The sequence below is a fragment of the Schistocerca gregaria genome, chromosome 7, assembly GCF_023897955.1.
Source record: "Schistocerca gregaria isolate iqSchGreg1 chromosome 7, iqSchGreg1.2, whole genome shotgun sequence".
Taxonomy (NCBI): Eukaryota; Metazoa; Arthropoda; class Insecta; order Orthoptera; family Acrididae; genus Schistocerca; species Schistocerca gregaria.
In genome coordinates, this window is record NC_064926.1 from 290,324,584 (window position 1) to 290,349,292 (window position 24,709).

The window sequence follows — 24,709 nt, forward strand, 5'->3', positions numbered from 1 at the left end:
GGGACGTTATCAAGCTTCTTTAAATCCTCCGTTTCAACACTGGAGTTTAAAAGGAGACATTTAACATGAAGGAGCGGTCACTACCCGTCAGCGTTGCAGTGAAGACGTGAACTCCGGTGACAGAGAGTGTCGTCGCGTGACCGTCGCGTGTTGGCGACGCGTGCGCAGTCGGATGAGTGGATCCTTGCCATCGGAGGTCGTGTACTGCCTGTTCGAGTATAACTGCAAGTTAAGTTCGTGGGAGGTCTAATCATTAAGTAATAATTTTGTGTAACCAGCGTCTCTTCTGCCTTGTGAACTCCGGCGACCGGGTTTCCTGTCCCTGGCACCGGTGTAATTGAAGACAGTGACCTTCCCTCCACCTCTCGTTACTGTCCGATGGGAGGTGTAGTTTTGGCAGTTTAATTCTTTCACTATTATGTCGTGGGTTATGAGAAAATTCATGCTTCTTGTTGGATGGTCATGTGGTCGCTCATTCAGGACTGTGTGGTGTAATGTTTCCTTGCTCTAGGATAGCTCTAATTCTGTCAGCAAGTTAAGCCATCTTGTAACAAGTTTTTGCTGGCTAAAAGTAGGTGCGGTTACCAGCCTGAGAGTGGCAATTGTGTTTACGGGCGTATTTGAATTGGTCAGTATTCTGTCTAGCCTGAGCATCCCTGGGTGGGTGATTTGTGGCCGACTCACACGGGTCCGTCATATCTGTTATGTTCTAATGATATTCCAGGACACTTTTGCTTAAATTTTTTTTTAATTCCTCCAAGTTTGTAAATTCATTTTGCTGCCATTAATCGTCTGTTTGCTGAGACCTGTTTAATTTTTTTAATGGCTGTGGTGATAGCTTCACTACTTCACCGTACCTTATTAACAAAGTTTTGTATTTACTTTAGTAGCCTGTTTACTAATGTTCTTAATTTTTTTTATAAATTGATGTATTGCTATAAATTACTTTGACTGGCGATAGAGGTGTATTTTAAAAGGTAGTGTATTGCCGTACTGCTAGCTTTTGTGTTTTTTTAAGAACTTTTTTTTAAAATTGCTGTACTGCTACAAATTACTTGATTGCCGTTAGCGGCGTGCTTAAAAGGCTTTTTTTTCAGTAGTGCTAGTTTCTGTAAGGTACGAATAAAACATTTGTGAAAATCTCAACTCTACAGTGATCTAATAGAAATTTGGTCCCGTTTCCCAACTTCTGGTGTGGCTTGTAGTAACCGTAACCACTGTGTGTGTCATAACTGCTAAAGTATCTGACAAAATTTTGCACAAGAACCTACACATAGGTTGTTGGGTTGATATAGGAGGGACGGGAGGGGGGGGGGGGGGGGGGGGGACGGCGGGAGGGAATGGGACCAAACAGCAAGGACATCGATTGTATTGGATTAGTGAAGTATGTGGAACCGTTCTGGCACTTGGCTGAAGCGATTTAGGGTAATCACAGAAAACTTACATCAGGACGGTCGGACAAGGGTTTGAAACACTGCCCCACCTCGTTCGGTGCACACACAGAGGGCTGGGCGATAGTGAATGGTAAAGTAAAGCCTTTCACGAACTGGGTTATGAAAAGTCTTGATTGGAGCATTCTTTATTGCATGTTGTGCTTTTCCAAAAATCACTGTCAGACTAAGATGTACTTCTAGTTTTAGGCTAAACAAAACAACTTCTGCACATGGACTGCAAGCAGGACACTATTTTCATTTAATAAACGCTGCATATGGTAGTCTACAGCTGTGAATTCAATGAATGTATTTATGAAATGAGAAATGTATAACAGTATAAATTCAGTGTGCTCGTTTTGTTGAGCCTAAAAACACATCTGTATCCTAGATCAGACTATGATTTTTTCTACATGTGTAACATTTAATGGAGGACAGATCGACGAAGACTTTTCCATAATTTCAATATGTGTCAAATCGGAATAGTCGCCTACGTCAACTGTGGGATAATTCTTGGACCATGTTCTCCAAATTAAAGTTATTGGTGCAAGCCCATAACCGGACTATTAGCCCGACTGCCGGAACAGTGCAGACGTCGACACGGCACCAGGAAGGGTCGGGTGGGGAGCTCATCGCCTCAGCAGGCTGTCTCCACTGGGGAAGAACCCCGGTACGTATTTAATAACAAGCAATGTGGTGCTGAGACCATCCTGGACGAAGTGGAATGGCCTAAGCTTCCCGCTCCTACCGAGGATTAAATACTGGACATCCAGGGCTGGGGTGCATGTGAACGGGCTGCAGTACGTCTCACAGACGCATCTCGTGTGTGCTCGATAGGATTTAAGTCGGGGAAATGGGTAGATCAAGCAATTTGCAGATTATGGTCATGTTCCAAGAGCTCCTCCAATTGCGTAGTTCAGGGCGGTCGCGCATTGTTATGCTTACAAAACAAGTCGCGCTGAACGTACCCCTCAAAAGACACACATGTGGAAGGAGTACAGTGTCACAATAACGTTGACTGCTGAGTATACCGTGTTCAAACATTTAGATATCAGTAAGGTCATGCATTATTATGCATCCCCGCAGCTTGCCACGTGGAGCGCCAAAATGATTTTGTGCAACACTACTGAGCGAGTTCTCATATGGTGAGAGCTGAGGACACGTAATGGATCCAGAAAATATTATAGATCATGATTATTTGGACGTCTAGGTATTGTAGTGTAGGGAGGTGTAATGTTGCATGGACTTACTGACCTGCATATCTTTGAAAACGGCACTCTCACTGGTCAACGTTATTATGACATATGTATTCCTTTCCCATGTGCATCTGTTCAGGGGTGCAGTCGGCTCTGCCTTCAGTTTTATGGATGACAATGCGCGACTTCGTCGAACATTGCAGGTGACGGAGCTCATGGAGCGAGAGGATATTAGGCCAATACTGTTGCCTGCTCCTTCTCGCGCCTTAAATCCATGCATGGAGCACATGAAGGACGCAGTGGGGAAACGTATTGCAGGACTTCCAGTTGTACCAGTGATCATCCAACAGGGTCAGCCGTGACAGTGGAGGAACCGAACGCCTTACCACAAGAACATCATACCAGACTTGTGGCTAGAATCTTAGAACCTTACAGAACATACAGTGCCATCCACGGTGATCACACAGCATATTATGAACCATGCCCCGCCTTTTAGTGACAAGAGAAACAATATTAAACAATGTTACTTCAGTGTAATCATTGTCCTTGAGCAAAAGTGTTATTTTTGTCAGTCTCACTGGCTATTGCTTTGAGCTGAAATTTGTTCTACGCTGTAGCAGATATGGTCCATGTTTCATTTACGTATGTTTTACGGCAGCAACAAAGTAACTTTTTTCTTGCGTTTTTCACAGCGCTGTATCAAAATAGCATTGCTCCCGAGTCGTACCTGTTAAACGAATATTACATTCCATGCTGGACCACATTACACTTTTTATTGACTAACAGTAAATTAAATTTTCAGATGAGATAATTGTTCTGTTTTCATCATAACGTCTTTATCGCCGCTGTTAACATTTTTGTAATTTAAAATAAATCAGTCGCTTTCGTGACTTGTCACTGAAATAGCCTTCCTCAGAATTCCACCTCGAAACATTTGTGCAGAGACAGCTCTGTGCGGTCAGCGTGTTACAAGTGAGCCTGCAAGTATTCGTTACCTGAAAACACTCCATTGCAGTGAATTCGAGCTGTACTTCTGACTCAATCCTGGCAATGCTTTATTTGCACACCTGCAACATCTTGAGTTCCCGAAATTTTCGATCGCAGCAATTTTGTACAGGAGCCGATACTCATTAAAAGCTCCATCCGGAAAGGGTCTAATACATGGCCGAAAGTACTTCTTCTCAACAGCGGCCAGTGGCGGTCTGCCGAGTACCGAGTCTTTTCACTGCACACGACATGTCATCGTTCCCCTTCACATTATTAAGTAAGTGATATTCAAAATCCTTTCCTTAACCACATAAAAGGCATTGAAACCATTGATGGTGAGCGGTGAATTGTGACACATTCGTCTTCCCCGCCGCTGGCAGTGCGTGTCTACATTAATTCGGCGGCCATATAAGCGAGAGGTCGAGAGCAGAGCACGGCAAACACTCAGAGTGCCATGACGGGCGAGCAACAGGCACCCTTGGTGGGACGGAGGAGAGGATAATTGCCAGCGAACTGAAGACTGGTAGCAGCTTGGAGGGCGACGATCTCCTTTTGGACCCTTGTTCGGGAGGACGATGGTTCAAATCCGCATACTCCCATCGTGATTTAATTTTTCCGTAATTTCCCTAAATCGCTTCAGGCAATGGTCTCTGTGAAAGGGGCACAGTAGATTTCCTTCCCAATCCTTCCCTAATCCGAGTTTATGCTCGTTGTCGACGGGACGTTAAACACTAACCTCCTCCTCCTATCCTTTTCGAGTGACGAAACAGAAACTTGTGGTGGGGCAGCGAGGTAGGCTGGTGGGCCGCCGGCCAAGGCTGATAGGCGTTTGGTTTCGACACGAAACTTCGTTCCGGCTGTAGAAGTGGATGGCTCTGGGCTTCGCGGATCCAAGGAATGGTGCTGGTGTGTTTGCTGTGGTAAGTGCTGGCTGTAGTGCAAACGGCTGAGGCACTGGCTTAGTTACTGTGGTTAAGTTGCCAAGTGATTACGTGGTGGATCTAGTGTACTAAACTGAAAGGGTGCTAGCTGAAGAGCGTGTACATAATAAATTTAAATTCTCGTCGCTGTTGGATCTCATTCTTTTGCCACTGTGATATTCCGTGGAAACCGGAGTATACAGACACTTGTGTTTGTCTGCTTAGTTTTAAGTACGGTGTCAGCTTTGGTTGTGTATTTTTGAAATTCGATTTGAGGATAAGATTTTTTATCGAGTGGGTCGTACGCTTTCACTGTGTGTTGATATTTCGGTCTTGCCAGAATGAACTGGAAAGGTCTGAATTATTGGTATTCTATTTGTTGTTATACTGTGTCGTTCAACTATGTACCCATTTGTGGCCCCATATCGTAAAGTTGAGTTGTATAGCGGAAAGCTAATTAACATGCTTTATCTGTGTCAGTTCGTAAGTTCTGATTTGTTTTTCTGAGAGTTGAGTTCTTCGTAGGTTGCTTATTCTGCGTGTGCTCTAGATTGTTCGTATCTATTAATAAACAAATTTACACCAACATGACCTCCAATCCTTACCACTGCCATTAGATCCCTGCACCACAACACAGCATTGCTAACTATTTTTCTGTGCTCTGTGTACTTCAATGTCTTTCAAGAATCTATTAAAATAAATAAAGATTAGAATCATGAAATTGTAACCCTGAAATTGTAACTTTGAACATTATTGAAGGGCTAAGTGTGCCGATGAACAAGTTTGGAAACATGTTGAGAAGAATGGAGGAGAGGATGGACAGAGACAGGGGAGGAGATGCCCGAGGCAGGTGGGAGGTGTAGACAAGTATTGGGCAGGTAGGGAAGGAAGAGGGACAAGTAGAAAGAGAGGCAAGAGAATATGGTTAGAGAGAGAGAGAGGGAGAAAGATATAGAGAAAGGGTGGTGGAAATGGACGAAGGGGAGAATGAGAAAAAGCAACAGGGAAAGTTGGATGAGATGCACAGATAGAGATAAGAAGATGAGGTGGCAGACAAAGTAAGGAAGAAGTGACACAGAGATGGGCAGGAGGATATGTGTTCAGTAGGTGTGTCAAGCGCATTTTCTTTTTTGAGTTGTCATTCTTCTGACTGGTATCATGCAACCTATATCCTCAATTATTTGCTGAATTTATTGCAGTCTGTCTTCTTCTACAGCTTTCACCCTTTACAGCTACTCTTAGTACCATGAAAGTTATTCCCTGATGTCCTAACAGATGTCCTACAATCGTGTCATTTCTTCTTGTCAGTGTCTTCTTTATATTCCTTTACTTTCCAATTCTGCAGAGAACCTCCTCATCCCTTACTTTATCAGTCCACCTACTTTTCAACATTCGTCTCCAGCACCACATTGCAAATGCTTCGCTTCTCTTCTGTTCCAGGTCTTCCACACTCCATATTTCATTACCATACAATACCGTGCGCCAAACTTACATTCTCAGAAATTTCTTCCTCAAATGAATGCCTGTGTTAGATACTAGTAGACTTATCTCTGGCAGGCTTAACCTTTTTGCCAGTGCTAATCTGCATTCGATGTCCTCCTTGCTCCGTACGACATTGGTTATTTTACTACCTAGGTAGGAGAATTCCTTAACTTCATCTACTTCATGACCATCAATTCTGGTATTAAGCTTTTCGCTGTTGTCATTCCTGCTGCTTCTCATTTTTTTCGTCTTTCTTAGATCTACTCTCAGTTTATATTTTGTACTCAGACTGGTTATTCCATTCAGGAGATGCTGCAATTCTTTACTTCCACGGAGGATAACAATGTCAGCAGTGGATATCACCATTTATACTCTTTCGGCCTCAAATTTTAATTCCACTCTTGAACCGTTATTTCATTTTCTTCATTGGATCTTCGGTATATGGATTGAACAGCAGGGGCGAAGACTACATACCTGTCCTTAATTAGAGCACTCTGTTCTTCTACTTCCACTCTTATTACTCCCACTTGGTTCTTGTACATATTGTATCCCTAAAGCTTATTCCTATTTTCCTCGGAATTTCAAACATTTTGCTACATTTGGCAATGTCGAACGCTTTTCCCAGGTCGACATATTCTATGAAAGCGTCTTGAATTTTCTTTAGTCTTGCTTCCATTATCAACCGCACGTCAGAATTGACTCTCTTGTGCCTTTACCTTTCCTAATGCCAGGCTGATCATAATCTAACACATCCTTAATTTTTTTCACTGTTCTTCGTATTATTCTTGTCAGCAGCTTGGGTGCGTGAGCTGTTAAGCTGATTGTGCGATAATTCTCGCATTTTTCGGTTCTTGAAATTTTCGCAAATGTGTGGATGATGTTTTTCCGAGAGTCAGATGGTGTACAACCAGCCTCATACCATCTACACAACAACTTGAATAGTCGTTTTCTAGCCACTTCCCCCAATGGTTTTAGAAATGACGATCGAATGCTGTGTAGCCCTTCTGCCTTATTTGATACTGAGTTGTCCAAAGCTATTTTAAATTCTGATTCTAATACTGAATCCCCTACTTCTCCCCTTCCTATCACGTCATTAGACAAGCCTTCATCCTCGCAGAGGCTTTAAATGTAGTTTTTCTACCTACCCGCTCTCTCCTGTGTATTGACAGTTAAATTCCCATTGCGTTACTAATGTTACCGCCCTTACTTTTAATTTTGTCTGATTCAGTTCTGCCGGCAATAATTTCTTTCTCGGTTTCTTCACATTTTTCATGCAACAATTTCGCCTCAAAGCTTCCTATTTATTTCATTACTAAGCGACTTTTATTTCTGTATTCCTGAATTTTTCTGTACATTTTTGCACTTCCTTCTTTCATCGTTCAACTGAGGTAGTTCTTCTGTTACCTACGTTTTCTTCACAGTTACCTTTCCTGTACGTATGTTTTTCTTTCCAACTGCTGTAACTGCCCTTTTTCGAGACGTCCAGACCCTCTTAAACTGAGATGTCTAATTTACTTTTGATGCTCTCCTTAGAGAACTTCAACCCATCTCTTCATTCCTTAGTACTTCCATTTCCCACTTCTTTGCATATTGATTCTTCCTGACTAGTCTCTTAAACATTAGCCTACTCTTCATCTCTACTAAATTGTGAGCTGAATCTATGTCTGTACCTGGGTATGTCTAATAATCCATTATCTGACTTCAAAATCTCTGCTTGACCATGATATAATATAACTGAAATATTCCTGTAGCTCCTGGTATTTTCATTGTATACTTCTTCCTCTGGTGGTTTTTGAACAAGGCATTTTGTTGTTACTAACTGAAATTTATTTCAGAACATTCCTAGTATCAAGCCCATATTTTCCCATACCCTTTCTTCGGCTTCTTCACCTGGCTGGCTGGCTCTGAGCACTATGGGACTTAACAGCTATGGTCATCAGTCCCCTAGAACTTTTAACTACTTAAACCTAACTAACCTAAGGACATCACACAACACCCAGTCATCACGAGGCAGAGAAAATCCCTGACCCCGCCGGGATCCTGCACCTACAACCGCATTCTAGTCCCACATGACTATGAGATTTTCAGCCCTTTTTATATGCTGAATTTCTCATTCAGTATCATCATATGTTTCTTCTGTCTCTTCATCTTCAGTTTGCGATGTCGTCACGAATACCTAAAGAATCGTTGTCCGTGTTGGTTTGCCATCTATTCCGCTGGAAAAACACCTATCACTGAATTATTCACGGAAACACATTCTGTGCCTCACCTTCCTATTCATTATGAATCGTGCTCCAGTTATATCAATTTCTGCTACTGTTCATATTACCCTATACTCATCTGACCAGAAATTTTTGTCTTGTTTTCATTTCACTTCACTGAGCCACACTTTATCTAGATTTAGCCTTTGCATTTGCCTTTTCAGATTTTCTAGCTTTCCTACCACGTTCAAGCTTCTGACATTCCCTGCTCCAAATAGGAGAACGTTATCCTCTCGTTAGTTGCTCAATCTTTGTCTCATGGTGACCTCCGTCTCGGCAATCCCTTCCTGTAGATCCGAATGGAGGACTATTCCGGAAACTTTTGCCAGTGAAGAGATCATCATGACACCTTTTTAATTACGGGCCACATGTTCTGTGGACACACATTTTATGTCTTTAATGTAGCGGTTTTCATTGACGTCTGCATCCCCATACCATTGATCATTGCTGATTATTCCACCTTTTGGGGCTGTTTCCCACCCCAAGGGAAGAAAGTGCCGCGAGTCTTGGTCCACTCATCCATCCTATTTTACAGGGCCGTTTGCAGAATGAGGGTGACTTATTATGCCGGAAGTCTTTGGCTTGCAAAGCTGATAATTTTTATTCTAGATTTCAGCGAAAGAGGTGTTCGTATTCGGGGATGAGAAAGCTTTGATTTCTAATCAAAGATATTACCCATAGGCCACGGGTGCAGATGTGGGTGAAATAGCCTGGAAAAGTCTAGTTACATCATTAAGTTCTTTTCGATGTGCGACAGGATTAGATGTGATAAGACAGCCAAAGTGCCACCTGTTATTGAAGGTAGCGTTTGTCAGAGTGAGTACTTATTGCTTGTACTTGCAGCTTTATGTTTATTAAGAGAAAACTGGTAACGTTTTGGCTTTTATTTGGTGACATGATGAAGGTGAAGGGTTACTGTTGAGTGATTTGTTGTTTTCAATGGTTGTCCTCAGCGTATCTGTTGTAAGATGGCGTGGTGCGTTGGGTACCTGATGTAGCGGCCACAGTCCCGTGAAAGCTTATCCAAACTTGACTGGTTTGATTTATATTCATTTGGTCACTCAGCGAACCTATCAGAATGACCTAGGATTTGTCATTATAATACAATGAAAAAAAAGCTCAAAATATACATTCATACCCAATGTATGTTTATCATCAGCGGAAGAGTCAACTATATATTATGCATTCTTTTTTCCAGGGGAGACCGGAATCACTCATTTGTTGTTCCTCTTCCATCTAGTGCTTGTAGCTTGTTTAGTACTATTTTATGGCCAACAGTGTCACAAGACTCGGACAGGTCTGAGACCATGTCTGTACCATTGAGGCCCACCCGGTTGGCCGTGCGGGCTTGAAGGAGCGCCTGGTCACCGGCACGATTCCGCCCGGCGTATTCGTGTCAAGGTGAACCGTCCAGTCTGTGGTTTTTAGGCGGTTTTCCATCTGTCTTTGCGAATTCGGGCTGATTCCCCTTATTCCGCCTCAGCTACACTGTGTCGGCGATAACTGCGCAAACAAGTTCTCCACGTACGCGTACACCACCATTACTCTACCACGCAAACTTAGGGATAACACTCGTCTGGTGTGAGACGTTCCCTGTGGGGGTCCAACAGGGGCCGAACCACACAATAGCCCTGAAAGAGTGGTTCGGTGTGGGGCGGTGGCTGGGTGAAGTGGACTGCGGTAGTCGTCGTGGGGTTGCGGACCACTGCGGTTGCTTCGGGGATGGAGCCTCTCCGTCGTTTCTATGTCCCCGGTTAACATACATACATACAATACGTATTCCACTGTCGTTCACGTGAAGAGCTTCAGGTACCACTTCCATTAACTCTGTAATGGGCGATATTGTACTTCTCTCACTTCGGAAACCAAACCTTGCCTAGTTAAAAAGGTTGTATTTCTTCACGTAACTAATTAATCTATATTTCATGGTTGTGTCAGTTATATCTTTGTTTCCTACTGTCTCCAGTGTGATGTTTGAGTAGCATGATGAGCCAATCATGTAATCTCTTGTACCTGTGACTCCTGGATTAGAGACTGCTTCTGTCTAACTCATCTTTGTCATTGTCTTTGTGTTGATAATGAATGAAGCGTTACCCATGTAAACTAGTAACGGTACAAAGTGGCGACTGTTTCGCAGTTCTAACGTTGCACGTTGTTCATCATTAGCGTGGTGCGTCACTGCACATACCACAGTCCTGACGATATCTCGTCTGATTTTCTGTGCTTCTGCCCAGGGTACTTCTCAGAGAAAGGCTTTCATTTATGATGTGTGGACCTAACAGAGCCCCAGCGTTGATGAGTACTTCGGATAGCTGTGTCACTGACAGTGTGGTTGCAGTGTTCACAACCACCTGCAAAGTGTGCAGGACAGGGTTTTTGCTGTGGTCATGTTGTGCTAGCCAGGCAAAGTTCAAATCTATTGCACTTGTAGCTGTATTGGTTTGTTGACTTTTTCCCATTCCATTGCCTTTTTTTTTTTTTTAGCCAGGAATAGATGCAGGCTCTACAGCCCCATGTAATTGTCTTAATGCAGAGAAATTCTACTACATCATGTAGCAGGGCTCAGCTAGGCCATTGACATGTGCTCTTCGCTTAGTTGGAACTCAGGCTGATGCTTATCCAGAGAAATATAAGTATATTGTCGATGTCTAGATACCTGTCTGGAAACGCAAGAAGCAGTTCACTTTTCTGTCTCTTGATCACTGTGTTACGTGGCAGCTTATACTCGAAATTGTGACACAACATATTTTATAATGTAAATTGCACTTCCCAATAGTCGATCATTTAATGCGTCATTTTAACTGCAGGCAGTATTCAAATAACGATAATAATTGCTTAGCTAATCACTTCTTTTCTTCATTTCCCCACAGTATAGAGAGAGGGTACTCTTACTTTCTCCAGGCTCAGGATCCCTTTCAAGATAGCTAGTGCAACATAGAAGTTTACTTAAGAGGATCAGAGAGCATCATAGAAGCGTTCAGAGCTTAAACCTGTCCGCCCTAGAAGGTAGGATATGCAGAATTCAGTTTATTCCACCTCATCACAGCAGACGACGTGGAATGGCGAAACTGCTGTAGCACTCTGTTGTACAAGCTGCTTCGAGCAACCCCTTGGAAAGGTAATGTAAAGCGATTGTAGCGACCAGAACAAGGACTTGTGAGCCTGTCCAGCTCTCTTCGGTCATTTCATGAAATAATGTTCATTTAAAACCATAGCAAAAGTGATTCTAACAGGGTCGCAACAATTATTTCTTTAGGAGACACACTATCCCCAATGCGTCTATATGTAATCCCTTTAGTTAGCCAGCTTTATATACCTGTCATGAAGTGGGAGAGATTTTCTGCCTTCCTCCAAATGACAGACCATCATTGGTAAATCATGAGGAAATCCGTATTGTAGGTGTTTGTTAAACTTATTTATAAGATATTATTGGTTGGAAACCACCAGGTCTGCTGCAACTGGCCAATGACATTCCCACATGGGCAGAAGCAACCAAGTTTGGAGTAATTAGGTCAGAAGAGACTTGTGGCCAGGAGATTAATCAGTACATCTTGGCTGCCGAGGTGTCACACAGAAGGATTTCTCCATATACGAACGGAGTGCAGAGCGCAAGCTGAACTCAGAATTTCATGCCGTTACTGCCACTATCTTCCACATTAACACCATATAGCAGCGGTAACAATGAGCTAGATAACTTAAATCAGGGCTTAACCGAAGTTTCCACGTTTGAACCCAGCTAGTTGCTTCCACTGTGCACTTCGGCGTTCCTTCTAGTGTTTTTACTTATTTTTCCACATTATTATTTTTTGGGCTCTTTCTTTTATGGTTAGATGGGCCCTTTCAATAATATATCCATGTATGGTGAGGTACCCATACTTTCCGTAATAATGGGGACACCACTAGTCATTTTCCTTCAATGACAAATCTCCATTCTCGTTAAATTTGCATCCTTTTGTAGGGTGATTACCTCCTCTGTAGGTTACCAGTGACCAGACTTACAAATTCTTACGGATATGCTTAACATTTCAACTGACACTCGACAGCTACTAATTTCTGTACATTGTTGCTCATCTCCGCCCTATAAATGTTAGTAATAGTAGGCATTTCGGCCTGCACACATTTTAATAAAATCCTTCTTAGTTTGAATTTAGCTCATCATCTTGTCAGGGCCTGCAGAAGGTGAGTGGTCGAAGCACATTCGCGGTAAGATACAAAATTTTAAACTGACAGGAAATTTAAGAATTATACACACTCCTCTGATGAATAGAATATTCGTTCTAAAACTGACATATCTTTGGCGTCTAAGAGTGGCATTCTCACCTTCAGTAACATACTGCTAAGATACTGATTCACAATCACGAACCAAAATAAATACTACAACACTTATTTGTACTCGAGAGTAAGAGTTATACGGAATCTAAATACACGGTTGTTTGCCATCTTCAAACAGTCGCTACCGATTGTCCCTATTCTGACCTGTAACAGCAGACAAGTAGGCTAAAGTTACTTTGTGAAACAGGTTATTCAGGACCAGGAAAGTTCTATGGAAGAGCCGAGTGTTCGTTCTGAAATAGTCAAAGGCGTCTGCCATCGATTATTTCTCTACTGCGAAAAGTGCTTTCAGCAGTGAAAGCATTAGACCTCTTTCTTTCTCAGACAGAGAAGTAGAATTCCTGTTAATGAGACTACCAAACACTTAACACTCGAACTTCAGCGACCACATCGAAAAATCAATTACAGAACGAAGACGATGCGCAAGAAATGGTGACACCGAAAGAGAAGGCTGAAGTCCTCCGCCTCGTTCTCCTAGGAATCCGATACATATAAAAGACCGCTGGCGCGCCGTCGGGTACCTCATTAACAGGGTGCAGTCCGTAAGCTTGATGGAGCTTGGGATCGGGCGAATTCAATGGAATTACTTCAGTTTCGGGGGGAAGGTGTCAGTCTGTAAAAAAACCTACAACACCAACTTTTTCCACAAGGCCTCGGAATAAACTTGCGGTCCCGTCTAAAGACATGCCAACGCAGAGCGTGTTGCTTATAAGAGTACAAATTAGCAGCTTCATACCTGACTGTATCTGCAGAAAGCAATACAACACCAGAAAAATCTTTTGAAATTAAATGATGTTGCCCGATTACACAACAATTTGTGTTTTGTGTCATCATAAGGGAATCAGCTGTAGTATTAATCAATTGACTGAACGGTCATCGTATTATAAAGTACACTTTCCCCGGATTCCCTTAATCAAATTTTTCACAGTATCTTATAAGTTAATTATCTTACTCAAAGTTCTAACAGTTTCCTACTTGTCCTGTACGCCTCAGTAGCTTTTCATGGAAGTCCCGTACTCTCTGAAACACGGCGCAGAGGGCAGAGGACCAGTATTCTGTTGAACAGAAATCGTAGACCATATAAAGAATCCTCTCCTCGTGTGTGATATCGAGATGAAGATTTATTCTGGTAACGGACGGAGCCTACCAGCATCCAAAACCGAGGCTGCCAAAACGAGCTGTTATTGTGCTGGAATCGTACTTAGTACGTCAGACTCCTGACGGTGAAAGAAGTTATCACCACCACTACTTTGCCGACGAGGGTTGAAAGATGGGGTCCCCAATTTTGCTCACATGTCCAGGGTTAAATTCCAAATCAGTCTCTGAAGTGATGGCATATGAAAGTAGGCGATTATCCACCAGTCGGCTGAGGACAAGCTTGACAGTCACGTCGGTACTATTCGAGATAAGGTGGTGTCGGCGCCGGGTTTAACCTTCTTGCATTCCATTCTCTATCTGACTAGGGGACCCTTCCTGCTAGTTATCAGCGATTTCCCCAAAATGTATGATATGTTAAGATCTTGGCCACAAATGAAAGTGACAGTAGTGGAAGCTCAGGATGTCCAAGCGTATATATCGCCGGTCGGGCGAAGGATGAGCCATGTGTGGGGCGGTATTCGTAGCGTCATGAAATCGGGCCCCTACGCAGAAAGACACTTATTTTCGATTTTTACATTACTTGCACTGAAAATAAAGCGAAATAGTCCTCAGTTGATTGTATTTTCTAATGCCTTTATCAAAGGCATAAAAAAGGAAAGTTAATGAAAGATTAGGATGATAAATAAATTTCGAGGAGTGGACTGTTCTTTAGATCCACGGAATCTCTGCATATAAATTTCCACGTAAAGAATGAAAGGAGTACACGACAAATTCTTATATAAAATTAGATCATTTTATTATTCTCCAGTTGACGATTTACACGTCTTGGGGCTATACTCACCGGGAAACCGGGGAAGCAGTTTGTCTTTTGGTAGCTTGCATCCATTATAAACGCTGAATTTTCACAAAAACATTGTTGTTTTAAGGTCTCTATAGAAAACCAAACTTGGTGTACGTTCATAAAAGATTTTCTCTCATCGCACAGTTCGTGGCAAACGAAGCGCAACGCGTCTCGAAGGTCCTAAGAAACTAATGGAATATGAAGCATTTTACACTTTAATTAACATCCAGTCTTGGAAAGTTATTTGGACAGTCGTCATGGACGCTGTAATTACAATACCTTAGTGAAACTACATTTTCTATCTCTAATTTTCATTTACCTTTCTTTTTCATGCCTTTTCTGAGGATGCTAAGGAATGAATTATTGGGAAAATTTAGGTTTATTTGCAGTGTAAGTAACTTAAAAATTAAAAGAAAGTAAAAGATCTCGTGTAGGGACTGGACCCAACGACACTCGTCTGGTCACTGTACAGAGCACAGCTGTGGTTACTTTCTGTCACTGTTATTCCATTCCCTAGTCCATTTCCGAATAGAAGGAAGTCATTGTCTATGGGAGTGTACGATGCCAAATCGGTCCTTAATTTTCCTTAAGCAGGAAGTAGTTGACAATTTCTCCTATCTGCTGAAAATTCTAGTTCTCTGAACTTGGTCAGTATCGTTTCTGAAAATGATCGTCTTCTTCCCTTCACTGATTCGCACTTAAACTTTGAAACGTTTCTTTCGTTCCTAAAACTAAGTTTCTGAAGCGCGGCCGCAGCCAAAGCCCAAGCACGCTTGGTGTATTACCTGGCTCCAATTAAGTCTCTGCTCTCCTACACTACCAAATCAATCTAAATAACCATCGAATGCCTCATTTCGAGCCGAGATACACTTCACAGTAAGTAACTTGGTTGATCATAACGTATCAGTTGCCCCCCATCTTCAGAAATACATAACCAAAGCACCACCTCCACCCAGAGGGAACACGAAGTCTGCCGCTCACATGGGTCGTCGGCGACGCCACCAGTTCTATAGTCCCAAGCCGCTCCATTAGATAAATTTACACTTATGCCTTTCAGCCAATCAGTATCACAGGCAGAATGTAATAATTTTCACTGGCCAGTTCCTGCTCCCGCTAACAGAACTTGTAAAGTGCAGACTTTTCCTGGACCGACCACAAGGCCTGCCACCAGTTCCGACAGCACCATGGTCCAGCTCAGTGACAAATTGAGAGAGCACTAAATAAATTAATTCAATACTTTTAACATCATATCCGGGTTATACCGAAAATAACATTTCGTTTGATACGCATCCTCAAGATATTTCAAAAGTCTTTCCAATTAATCTTTAATTATTCCTTGTCATATTAATGTACTCTGAAGATTCGATATCACCTTCAACATGCCTGATCAACTATGGGCTCCTGGGACGGGCGAATTTTCCGACTCCTACTTTGATTAATTCTGCAACACTGCAAGATGGCGAATATTGGCAGAGGCCATCTAGCCGTCAGTTTGAAATTGAAGGCAATGCTACCTGTCGCGGAAGGCCACGAAAGTGCCCTCCGTTTTCAAGGAATTTGCCGCCTCTGCAGCATTTCCAACAAGTAGGTTATGGGCTCCGATCGCTGTGAAGGCGAGCTAAAGATAACACCAGCGCTGGTTAGGTTTGCTATACGGAGGAAGCCTACTGTGTGCACGACTCCTAGGACACAAAAGTAAACAGAGGTGCGATCATCGTCACAGCTGTTAGGAGCCGATCGAGTTGAATGGTGGTGAGCAGTTACGACGGTCGTGGGTTCAGGACCAGCTATCATCATAGCGTCCGTGCGCATTCGTGATGCGAAGTTTGTCGCCACGGGAAGTTCATTTCGCGAGTTTGCTGACAGTTGATTGCATCTCCGAGTTCACCCTCAGTAGCGTTCGTTGCTACGTTGCTAATTGTTCAGTACCCAATAGACCGAGCACTATTCAAGGTGGCAGCGGAATAGTTACTTGAAGTGCCCTAGCAGGCTTCCGTTATCTGTATTCTGTTTGGAGAGAATACAAGGTCACATGTGAGTTCTTATCAGCGACTGACGTTGAATGCACAGCTACGCTACAGTTGTCAGTGTATTGAGGGGTTGTGAATGTATGTTTTGATTTGTTTTCAGAGGAGACCACGTTTGAATGTGCGAGTACGAGCTGCACTAACCACAGCAGAAAAGTAAAAAAAGTTAAGAATTAAGTTTCGTGTGTGTTGTAAGAACATTGAAGCGAAATAACAGTGCATAAATGCTTGAAAAAGTGCCGATTTGTATTTAGTTGGTAGTGCTTATGCATTTTCAGTACATCTTGCAGAATCAAAATACGCATTCGATCTAAAAAGTGAACTATTGAATCCCTCCGCCAAAACGCGGCTTATAGCCTGCTGCAATTCGTGCTCTAGCTTCTAGAGTTAACTTAATAGGTACCAATGAACCTAATAATTACAGAAACGTTGTTACCATAACAAAGCAGAAGTCATTTTACAGGCAAATACATATTACAAAGTGATGTCAGCATAATAACCGCAAGAGCGAGCAAGTAACGAAATGAATTCTGTCGAAGGAACAAAATGGATTCATAACAGAAGAAATAATACACTGAACACATTTGTACCTCAACAAATTTTATGGAAACAGTGCATTAAACAAACGAACGTCTACCTTATAGAAAACAGAAAGTTGTTCGATAAAGTAAATAAACAATTACTACGGAATACTTTAAGAAGAGGGATACCAATACATCTCATAAAGGTGCTTCAAAGTACAGTGACAGTACAAGGCCCTGAGCACTATGGAACTGAACGTCTGAGGTCATAAGTCCCCTAGAACGTAGAACTACTTAAACCTAACTAACCCTAGGACTTCACACACATCCATGCCCGAGGCAGGATTCGAACCTGCGACCGTACCGGTCATGCGGTTCCACACTGTAGCGCCTAGAACCGCTCGTCTACCCTGGGCGGCGACAGTACGAGGATCCAAATAATTTGGGAAATAAGAATCGACTCCTTATTTCAAAAAAGGTTGTGCCTTTCACTATTGTTTTTCGATACATACGCTGCCGAAATTGTTCGGCATAAAATCAAACTACAGAATTACCCTTACGTTCTTAACCAACAATATTATACAAAGACGATTTGATTTTCAGACGAGGAAGTTTTAATATCGAAGACTAAAGGTAGACTACAGATAGCCGACTATGAACTACAGAAAATATACTGTCAATTACGCTGCAAAGACAAACGCCAACAATATTTGCAGGAAAAATCAGTAACGTTACTAATAGAAAACAGGATCACACAGCAAGTAGATAGATTTACATTTTTAGGAAGAATGCTAACGTACAAAGGACAGCTTGGTCACAAGTTGACTTAATATCTAAACGGAACCATTAGAAAGCGTCTCCATTACACATTAAGCACAGAAATTTATTCTAAATGTCATAAAATTTGCTATGTACCGTTATTGCTTTATGGAAATGAATCTCGCGAGAGAAAGATAAAGCAACATTACAGACCAGCGAAATGAAATACCTGAGTAACATCGGAGGATATAGAAGTTAAATTACGAAACAAATATAGATATTCGGTAGAAGTTGAAAGTATTCTACATAAACGAAGAGGCTGAAGAAGATCTACATGACTACTCTGCAATTCACATTTAAGTGCTTGGCAGAGGGTTCATCGAACCACAATCATACTATCACTCCCGAACAGCGAGCGGGAAAAACGAACACCTAAACCTTTCTGTTCCAGCTCTGATTTCTCTTACATTATTTTGATGATCATTCCTACCTATGTAGGTTGGGCTCAACAAAATATTTTCGCATTCGGAAGAGAAAGTTGGTGACTGAAATTTCGTAAAAAGGTCTCGCCGCGACGAAAAACGTCTATGCTGTAATGACTTCCATCCCAACTCGTGTATCATATGTGCCACACTCTCTCCCCTATAACGCGATAATACAAAACGAGCTGCCCTTTTTTGCACCCTTTCGATGTCCTCCGTCAAGCCCACCTGGTAAGGATCCCACACCGCGCAGCAATATTCTAACAGAGGACGAACGAGTGTAGTGTAAGCTGTCTCTTTAGTGGACTTGTTGCATCTTCTAAGTGTCCTGCCAATGAAACGCAACCTTTGGCTCGCCTTCCCGACAATATTATCTATGTGGTGCTTCCAACTGAAGTTGTTCGTAATTTTAAAACCCAGGTACTTAGTTGAATTGACAGCCTGGAGAATTGTACTATTTATCGAGTAATCGAATTCCAACGGATTTCTTTTGGAACTCATGTGGATCATCTCACACTTTTCGTTATTTAGCGTCAGCTGCCACCTGACACACCATACAGCAATCTTTTCTAAATCGCATTGCAGCTGATACTGGTCTTCGGATGACCTTACTAGACGGTAAATTACAGCATCATCTGCGAACAGTCTAAGAGAACTGCTCAGATTGTCACCCAGGTCATTTATATAGATCAGGAACAGTAGACGTCCCAGGACGCTTCCCTGGGGAACACCTGATATCACTTCAGTTTTACTCGATGATTTGCCGTCTATTACTACGAACTGCGACCTTCCTGACAGGAAATCACGAATCCAGTTCCACAACTGAGACGATACCCCATAGCTCCGCAGCTTGATTAGAAGTCGCTTGTGAGGAACGGTGTCAAAAGCTTTCCGGAAATCTAGAAATACGGAATCAACTTGAGATCCCCTGTCGATAGCGGCCATTACTTCGTGCGAATAAAGAGCTAGCTGCGTTGCACAAGAGCGATGTTTTCTGAAGCCATGCTGATTACGTGTCAATAGATCGTTCCCTTCGAGGTGATTCATAATGTTTGAATACAGTATATGCTCCAAAACCCTACTGCAAACCGACGTCAATGATACAGGTCTGTAGTTAAATGGATTATTCCTACTACCCTTCTTGAACACTGGTGCGACCTGCGCAATTTTCCAATCTGTAGGCAAAAATGGATATGTCATCTATTGCGAATGAATGGAGCAGTTACGATTACTACTGCAAGTTTGACAATATGTTACTGAATGTGAAAGATGCATTTTAATACCAGCAAAAAGATTGAATGATCAAATTTAGCTGCAACAGGTCGAGAGTAGCCCAATGCGTAACAGGAGAAGAAGGAAAAAAAGTATCTAATGAAAAAACTACTAGCAGAGACTATATTAATTACAAAAACAAATATTACTGAAAATGGTGCATTGCTTGTCTGTACCAAGAATTGAAAATTGTGAAAAGAAACAAGAGAACTTAGGCAAAATAATGCAAACTTACATCATAATTCCTGCCTGTGTTGTGCTGAGTTACTCAAAACAAAAATGTTTTCAAAATGTGGATCAGGGCTCTTTTTCTGACCGTCAACAAAGCTTGTATGAAAGGACCGTAAGGCGACTAGTAATCTGAAGATATATATATATATATATATATATATATATATATATATATATATATATATATATATATATATATATAATGGATGCCCGTGCATCTTTATGTGTGTGTGTGTGTGTGTGTGTGTGTGTGTGTAAGTTCCAAATCTCGCCCGAGACAAATCCGCCGATTTCATCCAATCTTAGTACTGACATCACTCGCTGTCTGGAAAGCATAGTTGTGGTGGTAAGAACCACCTTCCTATTAAAGACGCGGAGGGGGTGCCAAAGCACTGTACAACACGACGTGCCAATACTCAAATTTAGGTCATCCAGTATTTGAGAATGCGAGCACTTAGAAAATTGCGACAAACTTCACACATAATTTCAAACCTTTACTAAACTTTCTCCCTCTAATGATAAAAGGGAAAAAGTTAATCTCCTACTGCATTTTTCGCTCTTCATGTTGTAACACTGCTGTGTGAAGCATGATGTTTTAACTTAACACTTATTTACTACTAGCTACACATTTGCGTGAAAAACGGCCGCATTATGCAAAACATTTAAAGTTATTACTTCTTTATTACCAACACTATTAGTAACACATTTGCCAGAAGGTGTCCACATATGTTGTTGAATGTAAGTATAAAAACATATCATTTTGCGATACATTGTTTATGAGATATGATGTCAAATACTGACAAGCATAACAAATTGCGGCGTCGTGTATGACCTTTTAATCTATGACTTCATTACTATAAGCTCTATTCGCAACACTTTTCCCGAATGAAGTCATATACACAAATAGACGTACAAGCAAAATTGTAACATTTTACTGCTCATAGGTCAGGAGACATGGTGTCATAGACTTCGAGTTGCGATAAAATGAACCTGCAGGGTGACGTTCGCTAAAGATACAGGTGAAATATGTGTACAAATACTGGTGAAAAATGTTAAATATATGTGAAATATATTAGACATGTGCATATATTGGGATCACCATGGGTGAGAAGCTCATTCTAAACCGCATGATCGATTTCAACCAAATTTGGTACATATATTAGTTTAATCTGGGAAGAAATACTGTGGCTGGAAGAACCACCAGCGTGCTATAGGGCTGAGCGTGATAATGTGCAGAGAGAAGAGGGAAAGGGGTCGGGGATGGACAGACAGTGAGGGGTAAGTAGGGCAATGACACAGGTAGGAAAGACTAGGATATAGAAGAGAGAAGGAGGGGGTGAAATGGAGAGAGAGGTGACTAGAGGAGAAGATGGACAGAGAAAAGAAAGAGAAGGAGCTGGACGGAGAGAGGGGAGAGGAGATAGGGAGAGATGGGGGGAGGAGAAGGAGAACACATGGGGAAGAGAAAATGTACAGAGAAAGGAGATGGACACAAAGAGGAGAGGAGAAGATGGACAGGAAAGGAAAGACGAGGAGATGAACAATGAGAGTGGGAGGAGGAGAGGGAGAGAGTGCGAGGAGAAGATTTACAGAGAGTGGGTGGTGAAAGAGGTGGACAGGGAGGCTAAAGGGCGAGATGGAGAGAAAGGGGGTGGAGGAGAGAGAGAGGAGAGAGAGAGAGAGAGACAGAGAGAGGGAGGAGAAGATGAACTATTAGAAGACAGGAATAAATACATATCCAGGCAGGTTCTCAGCTAGTACCTCATAAAGCGGGCTGTATAGAAATTTTGTCCATTTCGTAGGGAATTGAGTATTAGAAGAACACTTCAGTGGTTAAAAGTCACTAAAAATAATTACTGTATTGATACGAGGTGTATCATGTATTGTAGAGACCGTGGAGTGATTGCATCAACACTAGAGACAACTCCGTAACACTCAGTGTCTTCGTGTCTAGTTTCCCGTACCAGCGGCTAAACTGCTACCGGTACGGAGGTACCAGGGCGAGGCGCGGCACTCACCGGTAGAGCTGTCCCAGGTTGTAGTGGGCGTGCACGTGGCCGGGCGCGTGTCGTATGGCGGCCAGGAAGTGCGCCTCCGCCTCGTCTGCACGCAGCAGCGTCCCCAGGTTGTTGTGCGCGCTCGCGTACGTCGGCCACAGCCTGTGGGCAGCACAGAGCAGGTCTGCTTAGTGAAATGCTCAGGTCTCCACCACACAATGTTTGTTCAAATTTAAGTAAGGACAGACTTGGTGTTATGCCTACATGATGTCATCTGCATTATCTGTTCAAATTTAATAAGGACGGATCGAGCGTTATGGCCAGAAGAGGTGAGCTGGAATATTTGTCAAATTTAAGTTAGGAGTCCTATGACTGGCTAATAGTAATTGTTAGCAGGGGGAATATCCTACGCGTATGCACATGAATGCCTTCTCGACGGCCATTAATATAAATCTGTTACATAATGTGTGATATTTTCTGCCTTCCTGCCCACACCAAGGAATAAAATGCATCATTGGTTCACCATGGCATAATCCATAAATGTAGAATGTTTGTTAGTACATTTATTAAATTACCTTACTGACAACCATCACCTGCAGAATGAAATGACGACAATAAAAAGTTTGTACCGCACTGGGACTCAAACCCTAGTTTTTCCGCTTATCGCTATCGGTAGCTTTATAATTTGCCTGTCCGTACACTACTCACGGCTGTGCTTAGACTTCCATACGTCGTGAACAATGTGTCAACAACTTGTATTCCCACAACCATTATTTATATTCCCGTTTAGATGAGACATTTTACTTGAAAGTCGCTTGGTCTGCGTAGGCTTGCATGTCCAAAGGAACATTGCATCGTAGATAGGAATAACACAGACTCTGAAATATCGTATTAAATTATCGTTAGTCGTAACTCATAAGGTCTGTCGCAGTTGTCCGGCTACATATTGATGCTGTCAGAAACCAGCTAAGGCCTGTAGAGGAGAGAAGGGCACTCAGGGTGTCATAGAATACATTTAGTTCGGGGTGCTGTAGAGAAAAGTTCTTCTTGGAACGTCTTGCAGGTGCAGAGCGAGATGTGTCTGATGAAAGCAGAACTCAGATGCTGGTGCTGTCTTACAAGGGAACCTCCCCATCGCGCCCCATCAGATTTAGTTATAAGTTGGCACAGTGGATAGGCCTTGAAAAAGTGAACACAGATCAATCGAGAAAACAGGAAGAAGTTATGTGGAACTATGAAAAAAATAAGCAAAATATAGAAACTGTATAGTCCATGTGAAAGATATGCAACATTAAGGAGAGTGTGAGCTCAGGAGCGCCGTGGTCCCGTGGTTAGCGTGAGCAGCTGCGGAACGGGAGGTACTTGGTTCAACTCTTGTGTCGAGTGAGAAGTTTACTTTCTGTATTTTCGCAAAGTTATGATCTGTCCGTTCTTTCATTGACGTCTCTGTTCACTGTAATGAAGTTTTGTGTCTGTGTTTTGCGCTCTCTCGGCAAAACCGTGATATTAGTAGACGAAAGGACGTGCCTCTGCAATGGGAACCTAAAACATTTGATCGCCAGGTCATAGTGCAACCGATTCCTCCACAGGAAAACACGTCTGATATACTCTATACGACACTGGTGACGGTATGTGCGTCACATGACAGGAATGTCTTGTGTAGCGTCCCCATACTACGGCGCAGTTACCTCGCATCGGACGGACGGACGGGCAGATAATAATTGTCTGAAAATAAAAAATTTAACTTTTCCCTCGAGGGAAGAGTAGAACCAAGGACCTCTCATTCCACAGCTGCTCACGCTAACCACGGGACCACTGCGCTCCTCCGCTGATATTATCCTTGATGTTGCCTATCTTTCTCATGGACTACTCAGTTTGTATATTTTGCTTATTTTTTTCATAATTCCACACAACTTCTTCCTGTTTCCTCGTTTGATCTGTGGTTCAGTTTTTCAAGGACTATCCACTGTGCCAACTTATAACTATATCTGAGGGGGGTGCGATGGGGAGGGTCCCTTGTTAGAATACTCAGCCACTACTGCGGCAATATTCTGCTCCAGTACATATTTAGAGTCGTTAGCATGGGATATATTTTCATTCACCAAGCGAGGTGGATGAAAAATCGTTTATTTCGCATCATGTTTTCGTTTTGCTGATCTCATTATCACAGCCCGCTAGATGAACCCACCATAATCTAACGCAAGGTACTGATGTTTCTTCCTACTTTTTCGGGGCCCTTATTTAATTCATTAACTTTATTCCACATTCATTGACCTTGTTGGCAACACGGTTTCTATCCATTATTTACCCACCTGTTCCAACGCCATAATATGTACTTCCAGTCTGCTGTCCACCTAGTAAATGACTGTATTCTTGATTCAATGAACAAAACACTTTGAGGTCTTTTTGTAATAAATTACATTATTATAGGGACAGTTTCCTTCCTTCCATAGTTTGTTGAATTTCATTATCAGTATGTCTCTGGGAGGCGCATCACCCAAAATTTGATGCTTGCTTTCTTCTGATTTTAATGCTGTTATGGGGAGGTAAATAGTTCAGCCGAAATGTCAAAATTAAATTGGCTGTTTAATGTGTAATTGTGGCACTTACGCCCATAATCAACCCAGCTTTATACTAGCGGGGATATGGAGCCATGCTGAATCCAGTGCGATGGCGAGCTGCACTTGGTTTCTCCATTGAGTATCCATGGCTCACACATTACGATCGATGTAGTCCCACAGATTTTTGAATATATTTAAATCCGAAAGCTCGGAGGTAACGGGTGTTTGGTAAACTCGTCTTTATGTTCTTCGATACAATTATGTACGTTGCGAGCTATGTGACATATTACATTGTCCTGCTGGTAGATGCTG

The 24,709-nt window shown here is 42.3% G+C and overlaps 1 protein-coding gene across 1 annotated transcript in view; it reads right to left on the bottom strand.

Moving 5' to 3' along the window:
• LOC126281673 (protein O-mannosyl-transferase TMTC1-like) overlaps positions 1-24,709 on the bottom strand; it is a 568,931-nt gene that overhangs the window by 41,647 nt on the left and 502,575 nt on the right. The window contains exon 11 of the mRNA XM_049980827.1: positions 21,858-21,998. Within this exon, the coding sequence (XP_049836784.1) occupies positions 21,858-21,998 (141 nt within the window). The remainder of the gene's footprint in view (positions 1-21,857; positions 21,999-24,709) is intronic.